General features: G+C 36.3%; 1 protein-coding gene across 4 annotated transcripts in view; it reads right to left on the bottom strand.

The window, feature by feature from the left end:
• PDE5A (phosphodiesterase 5A) overlaps positions 1–14,647 on the bottom strand; it is a 151,363-nt gene that overhangs the window by 76,469 nt on the left and 60,247 nt on the right. For all 4 annotated transcript variants that reach the window (XM_044224106.1, XM_044224108.1, XM_044224107.1 and 1 more), the window contains exons 4-7: positions 13,945–14,016; positions 11,972–12,061; positions 9,406–9,543; positions 7,367–7,434 (exon numbers count right to left, since the gene is read on the bottom strand). In XM_044224106.1, the coding sequence (XP_044080041.1) occupies positions 7,367–7,434; positions 9,406–9,543; positions 11,972–12,061; positions 13,945–14,016 (368 nt within the window). The remainder of the gene's footprint in view (positions 1–7,366; positions 7,435–9,405; positions 9,544–11,971; positions 12,062–13,944; positions 14,017–14,647) is intronic.

The following is a 14,647-nucleotide window of genomic DNA, read 5'->3' as shown; positions in this document are numbered from 1 at the left end:
AATTTTGTATCCTGCCACATTACTGAATTGCTGTATGAGTTCTAGTAGTTTGGGGGTGGAGTTTTTTGGGTTTTCCATATAAAGAATCATGTCATCTACGAAGAGAGAGAGTTTGGCTTCTTCATTGCCAATTTGAATACCTTTCAAGATATGACTCCAAAGGCAAAGGAAACAAAAGTGAAAAATGAACTTTTGACACTTCAGCAAGATCAAAAGCATCAAAAAATGGGCAGAAGACATGAACAGACACTTCTCCAAAGAAGATATACAAATAGCTAGCAGACACATGAAAAAACTTTCATCATCATTAACCATCAAGGAGATTCAAATCAAAACCACACTGAGATACCACCTCACCCCAGTCAGAGTGGCCAAAATTAACAAGTCAGGAAACAAGAAGTGTTGGAGAGGATGTGGAGAAAGAGGGACCCTCTTACACTGTTGTGGGAATGTAAGTTGGTGCAGCCACTTTGGAAAACAGTGTGGAGATTCCTTAAGAAATTAAAAATAGAGCTACCCTATGACCCTGAAATTGCACTACTGGGTATTTACCCCAAAGATACAGATGTAGCGAAAAGAAGGGCCATCTGTACCCCAATGTTCATAGCAGCAAGAGCCATAGTCACCATACTGTGGAAAGAACCAAGATGTCCTTCAACGGACGAATGGATAAAGAAGATATGGTCCATATATACAATGGAGTATTATGCCTCCTTCAGAAAGGATGAATACCCAACTTTTGTATCAACATAGATGGCACTGGAGATTATGTTGAGTGAAATAAGTCAAGCAGAGAGAGTCAAGTATCATATGGTTTCCTTATTTGTGGAGCATAAGCAGTAATACGGAGGACGTTGGGAGATGGAGAGAAGTGAGATGGGGGAAATCGGAGGGGAAGACGAACCATGAGAGGCTGGACTCTGAGAAACAAACTGAGGGTTTTGGAGGGGAGGAGGGGGATTGGGTGAGCTTGGTGGTGGGTATTAGGGAGAGCACATATTGCATGGAGTACTGGGTGTGGTGCATAAATAATGAATCATGGAACACTGAAAAGAAAAATAAAATAAAATGGAGAAAAAACAAAGCAAAACAGGAGTATTATGGTGGCCTTAAACACGTGCCTCTCAGAGCTCCAACTATAGGAAGCACCTCTGATGGGTGTCTCTAGCTACTGAACTCTATCTAGATCCCAGGGCCCTGATGAAGACCACACCTCCTACAGCTGCTTCCAGATGAAGACTGAGCCCAGTGGGGATATGAAGGCAGGTCCACTTCTGGGAGACCTGGGACTCTTCTGACAGGAGACCAGCCAGAAGTCTCCCCAGATGTCTTGCCAAACTTTCCTCAGCTGTCCAGGATGCATCTACAAAACACTCCTTCCTTCTTCACCTACCTCCACACTCTCTCTATTGAAGTATAGTTGACACACGATGTTAACTTTGGTTTCAGGTGTACAACACAGGATTCAGCTACTCTGTATGTTGTGCTGTGCTCACAAGTGTAGCTACCATCTGTCCCCATACAGTGCTGTTACAATACAACTATATTTCCTATGCTGCATGTTTCATTTGCATGACTTATTCAGTCCATAACTGCAAGCCTGTGTCTCCCACTTCCCCCCTTCACCTCTTTTACCCATTCCTCTGCTCCCCTTCTTTTCCCTCTTTTTCACTCTAGGTCAGACTTGTGTGGAGATCCACAGGTCTCTTAGCTCTGTATCCTTTTATTCTTACAGGGGATTCCCCAAATAAATTTCTTGTACATTTAATCCAGTCTTGACATTTTTTCTTGGAGGACTTGGGCTAATTTTGACATCTAAAGCTTTTTGCACAGTGGCTCTCAATGGAATGTACATGAGTATATCCTTGGAGAGACAGGGACATGGAGCTGGGGCTCACTGAGAAATTTTTGTGCTTTAGAACTAAATGGGAATCATTGCATGTTATATAAGCCAAAGACAGAAAAGTACATCAGAGTCACGGTAATAGCAGCCCATACTGACTTAATACTATGTGCCAAAATTTTCTGAAGCATTTTGTGTGCATTATCTCATTTAGTCCTTACTACAATCCTGCTATCAGTATCCCCATTTTACAGATGAAGAAACTGAGGCTTTAAGAGGTTAATTCATTTACAAAATGCCCCACGGCTAGTAGATGGTGGAACTTAAATTTCAATCAGCCTGACTTTAGAGTCTACACTCTTTTTCTACTCCGTATGCACAGTTGTTTTTAATAGTACTTTTTACAGTGTTACCAGTATACATATTCCAAGAAGATTTAAAGAATTAATTCTATGTAATTGTCATTTTATGATAAAGATGTGCATTTATAAATTAACATCAAGTTAACTGACATGGAATTACAGCACTAAAATATCATTTTTTTCTTCTAATTGGGTGGCTCTTATGAATAGAGGCACAGAAACTCCAAAACGTCCCGCCATCTGGAAATGAGCTAGTTTCCCTTCTGAAATTTGTAGGCAACCCAAGTCCCAAAACCTTCCTGTGCTTTATCTCACTGACGATATGATTCTGATAATTATGTATAATGTTCACCCTGAATATTTATTTTTTAGTTTTATGCTTAACATTGCAAGTCCGTCCTCAACGTGTTATTTTAATTTATAAAGGATAATTAGTGGGTTGGTTGGACAAATACCAAATGAGCAATGCTTTTCAGCTGAAATGGCTGGTCTAAAAGAATGATTTGCTTACTGCTGACATCATAGAATTGCCTAGCATTTCATCTCATGGGAGAATGTTTGGATTGGCAAAGTGTTTAAGAATGAGCATCGAAGAGTCCTGAATTCTAGCAATAATTTCAGCAAGGTGATAAAGAGTCTGCTGGTAAAGTGTCACTATCAATTCAGTCCTTTGTCAAAATGCTGAAGGCACCACACATCATTTTTAATTCAGAGGTTTGGCAACCTTGGGCCTAATATCTCATTTTTATTAAAATAATAAAGTATATTTATATCAATTAAAGACTTTTTATTGATTATTAGTATAAAGGCCAACTTCAAAGGGTGTCTGGGTTCTCAGTTGGTAAGGGTCTGCCTTAAGCTCAGGTCATGACCTGGTCTTGGGATCCAGCCCTGCATCATCAGGCTCCTTGCTCAAGGGAGCCTGCTTCTCCCTCTCCCTCTCTGCTGTTCTCCCTGCTTGTGCTCCCTTTCCCTCTCAAATAAATAAATAATAAAATCTTTTAAAAAATTTTTTTAAAAGAAATAAAATGTCTAGCTGATATAAGGCATTACTGAATACTTTTCAATACTGTAAAATTATTTAATGGATTAGTTAAAATGATCCATTAAATTACTCTCTTTTAAGGTAATCACACTGACCTATGTATCCTTTATAAAAATCTTTATACTAAAACTGTCTTGGAATGATTTTAAAAAATGGAAAAATACCTTTTGTTTTGTCTGCAGAGAGGGAACACAGTATTCATCAGAAATAAATCGAGTAAGACTACACTTATTTAAAATGCATATTTACCAGTAGAGGTCACTATCACACCAAATGGCCTTGTTCAGCTACCAATAATTAGAGGACCAGGCTGAATTGGTAATAAAATCAAAATGCCAGTATATAAAATGTAATTATGTAGACTTATGCTGCTGTACAAATATTCAAAGGTAAATATAGATAACTCATCATTTTATACTTTTTCTTGATCTTACTTTTTAAATTCAACTATAACATACGGTGTTGTCTTAGTTTCAGGTGTACAATATAATGATTAAACAATTCCATATGCTTCTCAGTGCTCATCAAGATAAGTGCATTCCTAATCCCCTTTATCTACGTCACCCATCTCCTAACCACCTCCCCTCTGGCAAACACCAATTTATCCTCCATATTTAAGGATCTGTTTTCTGGTTTGTCTGTTTGTTTGTTCATTTGTTTCTTAAATTCCATATATGGTCATTTTATATCATTTATGTCATGTGTTATTTTCATATTATTTATAGGCTATAGCATTCCAGAATTTTGTCATACCTATGGATATATGTAAACACATTAAAAATACATGTTTATATTTATATATGTAGCAATTCATGATGCAATCTGAAAAGTGAAAGAATCAAATATTTATATGTGTCTTATAAAACATGTCTTATAAAACATGTCTTATAAAAAGCAAAAATTTTATAGCATCATAAATCAAAATTATATTAATGTTCTTAGGAATAAGAAACTTCATCACTGATTTAGGCAGGAGATACCAGCCTTTAAAAGGGATACACACATAATCACCAGACATGGACTTACTATCACATATTCAGAAAGGACTCAATACTAGCTAAAGAACTAAATGTCCAATATGCCAGAAAATACAATGGCACACAGAGGGGCTTAGGAAAGAATACACATGGAAATGGGATACTTGTCATAACCAGCAATGCCAAGAGGGAAGCAGACGTCAGCTATGTAATTCTAACTTTATGAACAAAAAACTCCAGGTAGTAAAAAAAAAATCTCTAGAGAGAACATGGTTTATCTACTTTTGACTATTCACCCCAGGCCCAAGTCAGCAAAAAAGTCCTAAGTCAGGTGTACCATGAGTTAAATGAATTCTCTTTCTGCCCCCAAGTTACATCTGTCCCTTTGTTAACTCCTCAAATTCTTTTAATCAGATAAAACGTATTTCATTGTATCAGACTGTTAAAATAATAGTCTGGAAGTAATGAATCTTTATTTACAAAGAATCGCTTAGCCAACTAAACTTGAAGTCACTGTGGTCAATAGTGTCTCCATTTTGCTGAGGGAAGACATGAGAAGATAGGACACATGAAAGAGATAAGGAGAAGGGGATGGAAGACAGGTATGCAGGCCTCACACTGATCCCAGGGGTCAGTCTTAAGAGGGCTTGAACAAAACCAGGTTGTGCACTTTAGTCTTCTGTTCTAAACTCAGACAATTGTGTTTTGCAATTCTGCTTTACATGTTCTACAGAAGTGATTTTCATTTCCAATTTTTTTAAAAGATTTTATTTATTTATTTGACAGACAGAGATCACAAGTAGGCAGAGAACCAGGCAGAGAGAGAGGAGGAAGCAGGCGCCCTGCTGAGCAGAGAGCCCGATGCGGGGCTCCATCCCAGGACCCTGGGATCATGACCTAAGCTGAAGGCAGAAGCTTTAACTCACTGAGCCACCCAGGCGCCCCTTGTTTCCAATTTTTTATTACAAATATTTTCTTCAAATTTTTAATGAACATTTTGAAATATACAAAAAAAGTTGAAAGTCAAATGAATATCCTACTCTAGATTCAACAATTTTAATGTTTTACCAATGTATTTTATCTATATGTTTGTGTGAATATACTTATTTAAATATATGAAATTTAGATATATGTACTTATTTATCTTTGCCTGAACCATTTTTATCTTTTTAAAAGATTTTATTTATTTATTTGTTTGTTGGTGAGAGTGAAAGAGAGAGTGAGCACAAGCAGGCACAGCCAGAGAGAGAAGCAGGCTCCCCGCTGAACAAAGAGCCTGATGCAGGACTCGATCCCAGGACCCTGGGATCCTCACCTGAGCTGAGGGCAGCAGCTTAACCAGCTGAGCCACCCAGGCGTCCCACCTGAACCATTTTAAAGTAAGGTACAGATATCCTAATATTTCATCCTTAAGAATACCAGGATGTATCTCTTAAAAATAAAAACAGTTTCCTACTAACCACAGTATCTTCCTATTTCCAAAGAAAAGTAACAGCAATTCCCCATCAACTATCTACTACCTGATCCCTATTCAGATTTCCGATAGTTCTCCAAAACTGTTCATTGGTAGCTGTTTTAATGAGAATCCAACCAAGATTTATACACTGTGTTTGGCTGTTATATCCAAGATATTCCTTCCCTCCATTTTGTTCCATGATACTAATTTTTGAAAAAGATCAGGCCAGTTATCTCATAGAATGTTCTGTAGTTTAGATCTGTCAAAGGTTATTTTTAAAGCGCTACCACCAAAGAGCTTGGTTACTGAAGACTGTGCTAATTGCAACACCATCCACTAAATGAAATAATGCTCTAAAAGGTCAACTGTAGTGAAAAAAATATGAAACTTTAATATCAGATAGTAAACTTAAGACAATGTTCTATTTCCATGGTTAAAAAGCTTTTAGATATAACATCAATAATTAGGGATAAAATAATTTCAGACAAATGATTTTAGGAAGTGAAATAATTGGTAACAAATGAACAATAAAAATTATGATAAATAGCACTATACCCAAGAATTCCTGCCACTTTATCCTGGCAGATTTGTATTTCTTAGAATATTCTGTCACTTAAACAAACAACGCCAGTTTTTTGCTAAGGGTGAAAAAGGGAATCTGTGAAAGAACATTTGGTAGTTTAGTCTAAATCCTTTCCCAAGTTCTTTGAAAAGCACAAATAAAATTGGGGCAGTAAGATCTCTAACCTCAATTATATCAAACTTTCTATTATCCATGTAATAATTAACAACAACAAAAATTTAATACAAATTCTTAAGTTACAAAAAAAAAAAAATGACAAAGAAATGACCTGCAATAGAGATCTGGTTTGATTCTAGTCATTGGGTAGATGGCTATTGGTGTGATGGGGTTCATGGGCTTCCTTCTTTTGTTAATTAAATCCCCATGGCTGATTCCATAGCAGACTCAAAGAGAAGTTTGTTCAGAAGCCTATCAAATTTCCAGTGAGGGTCCAATATGCAATATGAATTGCATGCTGGAATCCAACTATCCAATATGAAACATGTATCTGCAATACAGACTTATGGATCTTAAATGAGCCAGTTCACAAAAATACCATACCCAGGTCTATACTAATCTGAACACCATTCACTGTTTTAGCAATTTTCCTATAAGTCAACTGCAGGAGAAAAAAATCCTAGAACTCTGTCATCAAATAGTTAAGTATTTTCACAAATAAAATTATTGAAGCAGCAAGTAGCTTCTATGTCTTAAATTAAACAGGTCATGAAATAACCATGTAGCCAGCATTACATATACTGGCTTAAACAATGTAGGGGTTAGGAGTGCCGACACCCCACACAGTGAAAAACCCGCAGATAACTTCTGTCTCCCTCAAAACTTTATCAATAGCCTGCTGTTGACAGAAGCCTTACTGATAACATATACCATCAACTGGCATATATTTTGTATGGTATATGAATCATATACTGTATTCTTATAATAAAGTAGGCTAGAGAAAAGAAAATGTTACTCGGAAAATCACTTAAGGAAAAGACATCTCTAGTAGTGCACTATATTTATAAAAAAAAAAATCTATCTCTCAGTGGACCTCACAGGTCCAGTCACGCTGTTCAAGGGTCAGCTTACTTGTGGTAAAGACAGAGAATGAGTTATTTTACCTTGTTAAAGTATCTGACGATTTTTCTAATTCCTCACACTCCATGTGAAACACACTGGAAAAAGAATCCTGAAAACAAAGCGACAACACAGACTGAGAAGTTAAGTTTGACAATGTTTTAACAAAATTTATCTAGATATACACACGCAAGTCAGTGGAATTGATGAAAGACACCAATACTTGTGATCTTTTTTGCACTTATTCTCAGACTAAACTGACACAAGTACTCACTGCCTGGCAGCCTCAGGTCTGCTGCCCATGTTCGTACTGTTTCCGAGACTCACTTGCAAAAATGCTCATTTGCGCGTTTTTTTTTGTTCTTCTAGCAGGTGTTAATGAATATGTTAGCTTCAAATTTTCTTCTTATTTATTCAAAATGCTCATGTTTTAGCTTTTATGCATACATTGATTGCCGTTGTTAGAGCTTTTTAAAAGACATGCAATTCAGTAATATTTTATGAATATTTAATGAAAATAATTGTGAAGGTTTTAACAACATAGAGAGGTACTTTGGAAAGTACATTAAAAAAACAGAATACATATTCATATCCATGCTGTATTTACAACTGAATAAAGATATAAAACAGTGATATTTAATTTGGGGAGGGAAGAACTGAGTACTGTATTTTTCTTGCTTACATTTGGATTTTTGCTCATGTTGTTGAAATAATTTTCACCAAAAAGTTATACTATAAATGATAATCAAGACACTAGATTCCTAAAATCAAGTTAAAAAGTGAGCAAAATATATTAACTGGCATATAAGTGAGCTATACTTCAAAGCACCAATGATCCAAGTCAGTTACTGCCACAAAAGATGTTCACCGGTAAAAGCATGAGAAGAATGTTAATTAAGGTGGCATTTAAGTTGTCTAAAAAAGGAGTGCCTCACATATAACTTTCAAATATTAAATGCTAAAGAACAGGTCACAGCAAAAATTGTGAATTGACTTGCTACATTAATGAATTCTGACCTGAACTTTAAAAGGATGGCTACTTGTAATCATCTCCATATTAAGGACTTTATAGCTGATTGAAAATATGAAATAATAACTACGAGAATAATGATTACCTTATAACACGGTATATTCATTTGAATAAGAATTAGACACACACACACTCAAAATGACTGAGATAATGTTGAGTCATATACTACAGTCTTACTATCTAAAACAATTTTAAAAATTTTAATTTAAGTATTACATATTTTCTATTATTCTACTTCCCAAAACCCCATCAATTCAGGTATCATATATGGATTACAACTGACCACACAGTGGTGGTGATCCCCACTCTCTTTCCTACCCCACCAATGAAGAGCCTATTTTCAAGGTCTAAAGAAAAAAGAAAATAAATGATGACCTCAAAAAGAAATATCCCAGGAACAGTGGCTCTAGGCTAGGAGCTCTGATTCTAACCACAACCTCAATTGGCCTGTCTAGAAGTAACCAGCACTTGATGAGAACACTCCATCTCTCCACACACATCTGTTTCTTTCTGTTACACATCAATGAATTAAAATCTACCAAGTAGAACAGTTAGTGGTTTTCCATTGCTGGTAAAAGATTTAGGACTGATAGGTACCTTTAATAATACTGCCTCTCTTGGGCTATGCCTTTTGGTTTCTAAACAATTTCTGATAAAAAGAAAAATTTTTTCCAAGCCATTCAGAATGGGCCTCTACTTGCTCAGAGCAACCAGGGCACCACTATCCCTGATCACGATGGGTCTGCATACTGTAAGGACAATGTATTTCTCCATCAAGGAAGTATGGCCATTGACAAAAACAGCACACAGACATTCCCAGGGTAACCACTCAGTGGAGGGACAAGAAGGTGAAAGGGTGCTTTGAAGGCATCCTCCAACCTCCCATCTACCCCCTTCAATCAGAACAGCTCATACTCTGATTGGCTTTGCATACACAACTGTATATACCTGGGGTTCAGAGACATCTGAGGCTAACGTGAGGATTAAAAGCGACACTTTAAGGAATATAATTGCTGTCTTTCTAAAAATAAAAAAGTCATACTCTGTACTCACGGAGCAATCTTCATCCACTATGAAAATGGTGCATTTCTGCACCTGCATGAAAGAGATAATAGTGGCAGCTATTTTCTTTAGAATTACTTCTAATGATTGTTGTTCTTCAAAAATTAAGCTAGCAAGGTCAAGCAGCACCTAAACAGGAAAATTTAGAGCTTATTACTTAGTAAATATTTGTAATTATTGAAGCAATACAATGATTTATATGGTTTATAAGTTGTTATTTATAATCTAACAAGTTACAGCCAAGTTTGCATTCAAGTATTAAATATGTAAGTCTCTATTTACTAACAGAGCTTTCTCCATATTGACTGTTAGTACAGTGGTTACAATCACAGACTTGAAAACCAGAGTCACCTGTTTCTAATCCTGCCTTCCCTTCCTGCAAGCTTTGTGATGTAGGGCCAGTTCCTTAAAAATGGGAATAACAGTAAAAAATAATGCCAAATCACAGGACTATTGTGAGGACTAAATATCCAAACATTTATAAAGCATTCTGAACAGCATCTCATACATGATATAACACTGATATTGCTGTTGTTCCCAACTGCTGAGATCAACATTTATCAGCATTTTCACATAGCACAGTAATATTGTCCAAAACAAAGTTATAAGAGCTCCTTTTGTGTTTTTCCTGGTAATCTCACTTTCCTTTGAATTCCACAGAACTTCTTCTAATCTCACAAAATATTTGTGTGATGAGGAGGAAGAAAGGGTATCACAGAAAATTGACTAGAGGAGATACTATCCTAGCTGAGGCCCGAGAGATAAGCAGGAATTATTTAGATGAAGTGGGGAAGGGAAATACTTCAGTCAAAAACAACTGAATTGAGAGAAAGTAGCACACTGCAAATCTTAATCAAGTCTTAAGAGAGAATCTAGAACATAAAGAGGAGAGCTGGGGAGGTGGGATGACAGAGTCAAGTGGAGAAAGAACCTCAGAAGCCCTGCGTGTCTTTAGAGGCAGCTTGCGCGGTGATGGGACTGCAGGAAGAAAATGACAGCCTTGCGGCTATGTTTGTAAACATGGGGACTGGATTAATGGGTGGCAAGAATGGAGCAGGGACAACAGTTAGGAAGAAACTACAGTTAAAGGCAATGGAAGATCCAGTATCTTATTAACACAAGTTCAAGAAAGAGAAAATGGGATGTGGGAGAGAGGGATTATCAAAGAAATAATGAAAAAGAATTATATAAAATGGAAGGGTTTGGGTCTCCAGGTGGAAAGGGATGTCCATAGTGGATAGAAGATTGCTCCGTGAGTACAGAGTATGACTTTTTTATTTTTAGAATCATACCAGCATGATGAATGAAAAAAAGAGTCAGACTATAAAATTAAACTATAAAAGCAAAGAGAAAAATGATCTGAAAAGCTTACAGACAAAAACAGAAAACAAAACAGAAAAACATCTACATAGAGCCAAGAGTCAGAACAACATGGATGTTAGTTAGATGACAAAGCACCACTCTAAAGTCTGAGAAACTGATTTTTCAATTTGGAATTTTTTACCCAGCCAAAGTGGCAGGATGGTACAACAGGCATTTTCATACTATGCAAGGACTCAGAAAACTTACCTGATCAATACTCTTTCTCAAGTAATTATTTGAGAATGTGCTGCAGTAAAATAAGGGTACAAACTGAGAAAGAAAGAGTTATGGGATCCAGGGGATAACTAATGGAATCCTTCTGAGAAAGCAGTGAAGGAAAATTCTGTGATGACACCTATGCAGTAAGCATGGGGAGAAACAGCTTAGCTTGGAAAAGAAACAATAGAGAACCTCAACTTGGAAATCTCCAAGAAAAAGAACTCAGCAGGATGCCTAAATAATGGGGAGTTTGGGGGGAAAAACCAACCTACACTAGCAAACAGATCAAGGGGAAAAAAAAGAATGCAATTCAGAAACTTCAGGAAAAACTAAAAGTCATATAACAAATGTAATAAGAACAACATTTACACAGTCATGGTACTTATAAACACTCTATTTTAAATCACAACTCTAGAATTAAACTAGACAAAACTTACTAAAAGCCAACCATGATTGTAGTATAATATATATGTTATTGTCATGGGCAACAGAAAAAATCCATATGGGAAAAGCAGAGGTAAGGAGTAGCAGTTAGGAAGGAGAGATGAGGCATGCTAAGATCCTCATTTTACAAAGCATGGAATCATGAGATGATGTCTCTAGTTGAGAGAGCAAGAACTAAAAGCCTTATTTAACATGACAAATGCAGTCCATCCAGTAACTTAAAACAGAAATAATGATATTGGTAGGATAAGGACAACAGCAAGTAAAGAGTGATATAAATCAAATAAATCCACATCTGTTAAGTTAATGAAATACTGTCTAACAGTGAAAAGGCAACTGAGCATGGAAAATAGAAAATGGAAATAATTATTTCTAATTATTTTATAATTATCTAATTTATAATTATCTAATAATTATTTCTAATCCAGCTAAAATATTAACTAGATTTTAAATCATATACATATATTACTTAGACAAAATTGAACAACTAAAGAAACAATTTCTATATTCTCTCTTTAGTCATCAGACTTGCCTGATTTCTCTTGTTCTCCAGCAGTGAAGTCTCATAGAGTTGAGCATTATGAAGAACAATACCACAAAATGCCAAATAAGCAGCAAAGTCCTAGAAAACAGGTAAGACAATAGCTAAATTAAGAAGTGTCTAGGGCGCCTGGGTGGCTCAGTGGGTTGAGCCTCTGCCTTCGGCTCAGGTCATGATCTCAGGGTCCTTAGATTAAGTCCCTCATCAGGCTCTCTACTGCACAGGGAGCCTGCTTCCTCCTCTCTCTCTTTCTGCCTGCCTCTCTGCCTACTTGTGATCTCTGTCATCAAATAAATGCATAAAATCTTTAAAAAAAAAAAAAAAAGAAGTGTCTACTAACTGGCCTTGTTATATTGCCTGAAACACAAAAAGCACCCAAAAATGTTTACAGTTGAAATAAATATTAGAAATTCAAAGGGTACATGTTAATTCTGCACAAAATTAAGAACAAATGAAAAGCAAGTGCAAGTTAGCTAACTAGCACAACAAATAGATGATAAGTACGAACACAGTCTCCTCAAGTCCTACATTACTTACAAATTAACAAGAAGAGGGAAGGGAGTAGGACACAGATCTCTTTATATCATTTGAAACTGAAATTCACTCTATCCAAAATCTAGTGTAGTCTCTGAATGATATTAAGAGTTGGATCTGTGTTGAGACCATATAAATACCTTGTAACTCACTACTGGGGCAAATGAAAGCTAGCACACTTACCTGAGAATATTGGCAATAGTAGTCTCATATAAAATTGTATAAAATATTAGCTTAAATATGTTTTAACATAGATCTGTCATCCTCATTATACTATTCGAAGGTGATATGCTCACAGTTATATTAATTATTGATTAAAAGAAGTCTCTCCATGGCAAACGTTATTCACAATTATAGATTTATTTTGCCAAGAGATGATACAGCCTAAGAACACAAATCCTTCAAGAGGGGTTTACATATATGGATATAAAGAACTGATGAAATATAAAGTCAATCTAGAACCATTTCCCCCACCAAATATTCTCAGGTGTCATTAACAGAATAGGAGACTAGATGTCTACAATACTGATTTTAAAAGGTACTTGCTATGTTCTGAATCAATTAAGACATGGGGACCCAGACAAGTGCCAATATACAGCCTACACCATGGAGACAATAATAACTCTGTCTTGTTCGAATGTCGTCCAAAAGCTCCAACTAATTTTCAGGGGAGTGACTTAAATAGCAACAGACTTGAATAAGAAGAATTCATTGGGTTCCCATGATATACTTATAATTACGTATTCAAGAAGAGAAATAATAAAACCTACTGACAGAATGAAGTTAGAAACAGGTTTAGGGGCTTCCAGCCTTAAACAGAAAGCATGTCGACGTGGTGTATGGGATGTATTCCTTCAGCACTGGATGCGAAGAATAATAAAATAATGCTGACTGCTGCTCTTTCTGAAGCTAAATTCTAATAGCTTTCTGAAGCTAAATTCACCCCACCGGAATTCACACCTTGGCGCCCCACTGTCTGAGTGCAAAGCTTATAAAACATTCTGAAATTTGCTTCATCGGGAGGCAACTCCAATTTTTAGCCAACCTGGAGTGCTGAACTTGGAGCAGTGCTTCGAGGGTTTTTTTACTTGGGTTGAATTTCTTTATAGCAGAGATGAAAGTTAAATAGGATAGTTAAAATACCCTGTCACCCTCCAGATGGCCCCAACACGCACACAGGCCTCTAGGAGGCTTGGTGGCACAGTGAGGAGGGAGCTGGGGGGCTTCCAAGGACTGGTACCACGAGTACTCTCAAGTTAGCACCGTATTTAGCCACGGGAAAAAGAGACTTTTGAACACTTCAGATCATTTTAAAACATAATGGTTTTTGTAATCAACAATTTCAGCTACAGCTAATTCTAGAGGTCTATACACTATAAAGCAAAAACATCTTCTTAAACTGATATCATGTCAGACACAAGTTTTGGTACCTTTTCATCTTTTTCAGTGAATGTCCCACCATTTCCTGATTTCTTGTTGATGGCCTGGGCTACACCAACAACCTGGAATAGGAGAAAAAAGTGATAATTTCATTGGCTGTAATTATTGGTATAAATTCACCAAAATGTGTTTATAAAGGAATTTCTATGTGTGCTTTAAAATAACAATAAGAACAATAAGCTATGAAACCATAACAAAACCCCTCAGCATTTGAGTTAGTTATCTATCATACATCCTTTTTTGCTCCTAAGAATTCGAATGTTGTCAACTTCTTGGGTCCCACTATTTTTGCTTCTGTAATTTCACCCTGCTTTGTGAGAAGAGTTATTGGCAATCACATTTTAAGTGAGTATTTTTCAAGATTTTTGGATACAAAAGAAACCATCAATTTCTATCACACTCAAATTAAATATAAGATAAACGCTTTATATTGCCTTTAAATTTATTATTTCAAATGGGCTAAAAATGTTCTTTTACTAAAAATGAAACAGGACCCTGTGGCCAATTAGGGTAAAAAATAATTCCTAATGTAATGGGGGTAGTCCAACGTCTTTTGAAACCTCTGACCTTAAAAATTATTTTGCCTTCAATAGATTTGGTTTTGGGAGAGGTGGTTTCCTTGAAAAACCACAAACAGGAATTAGCAGGCTGAGTCTTACTTCAAATGGATCAAAGATAAACTATATCTTGAGA

Source organism: Neovison vison, chromosome 11, assembly GCF_020171115.1.
Source record: "Neovison vison isolate M4711 chromosome 11, ASM_NN_V1, whole genome shotgun sequence".
Lineage (NCBI taxonomy): Eukaryota > Metazoa > Chordata > Mammalia > Carnivora > Mustelidae > Neogale > Neogale vison.
This window is presented reverse-complemented; position numbering and strand designations above follow the sequence as displayed.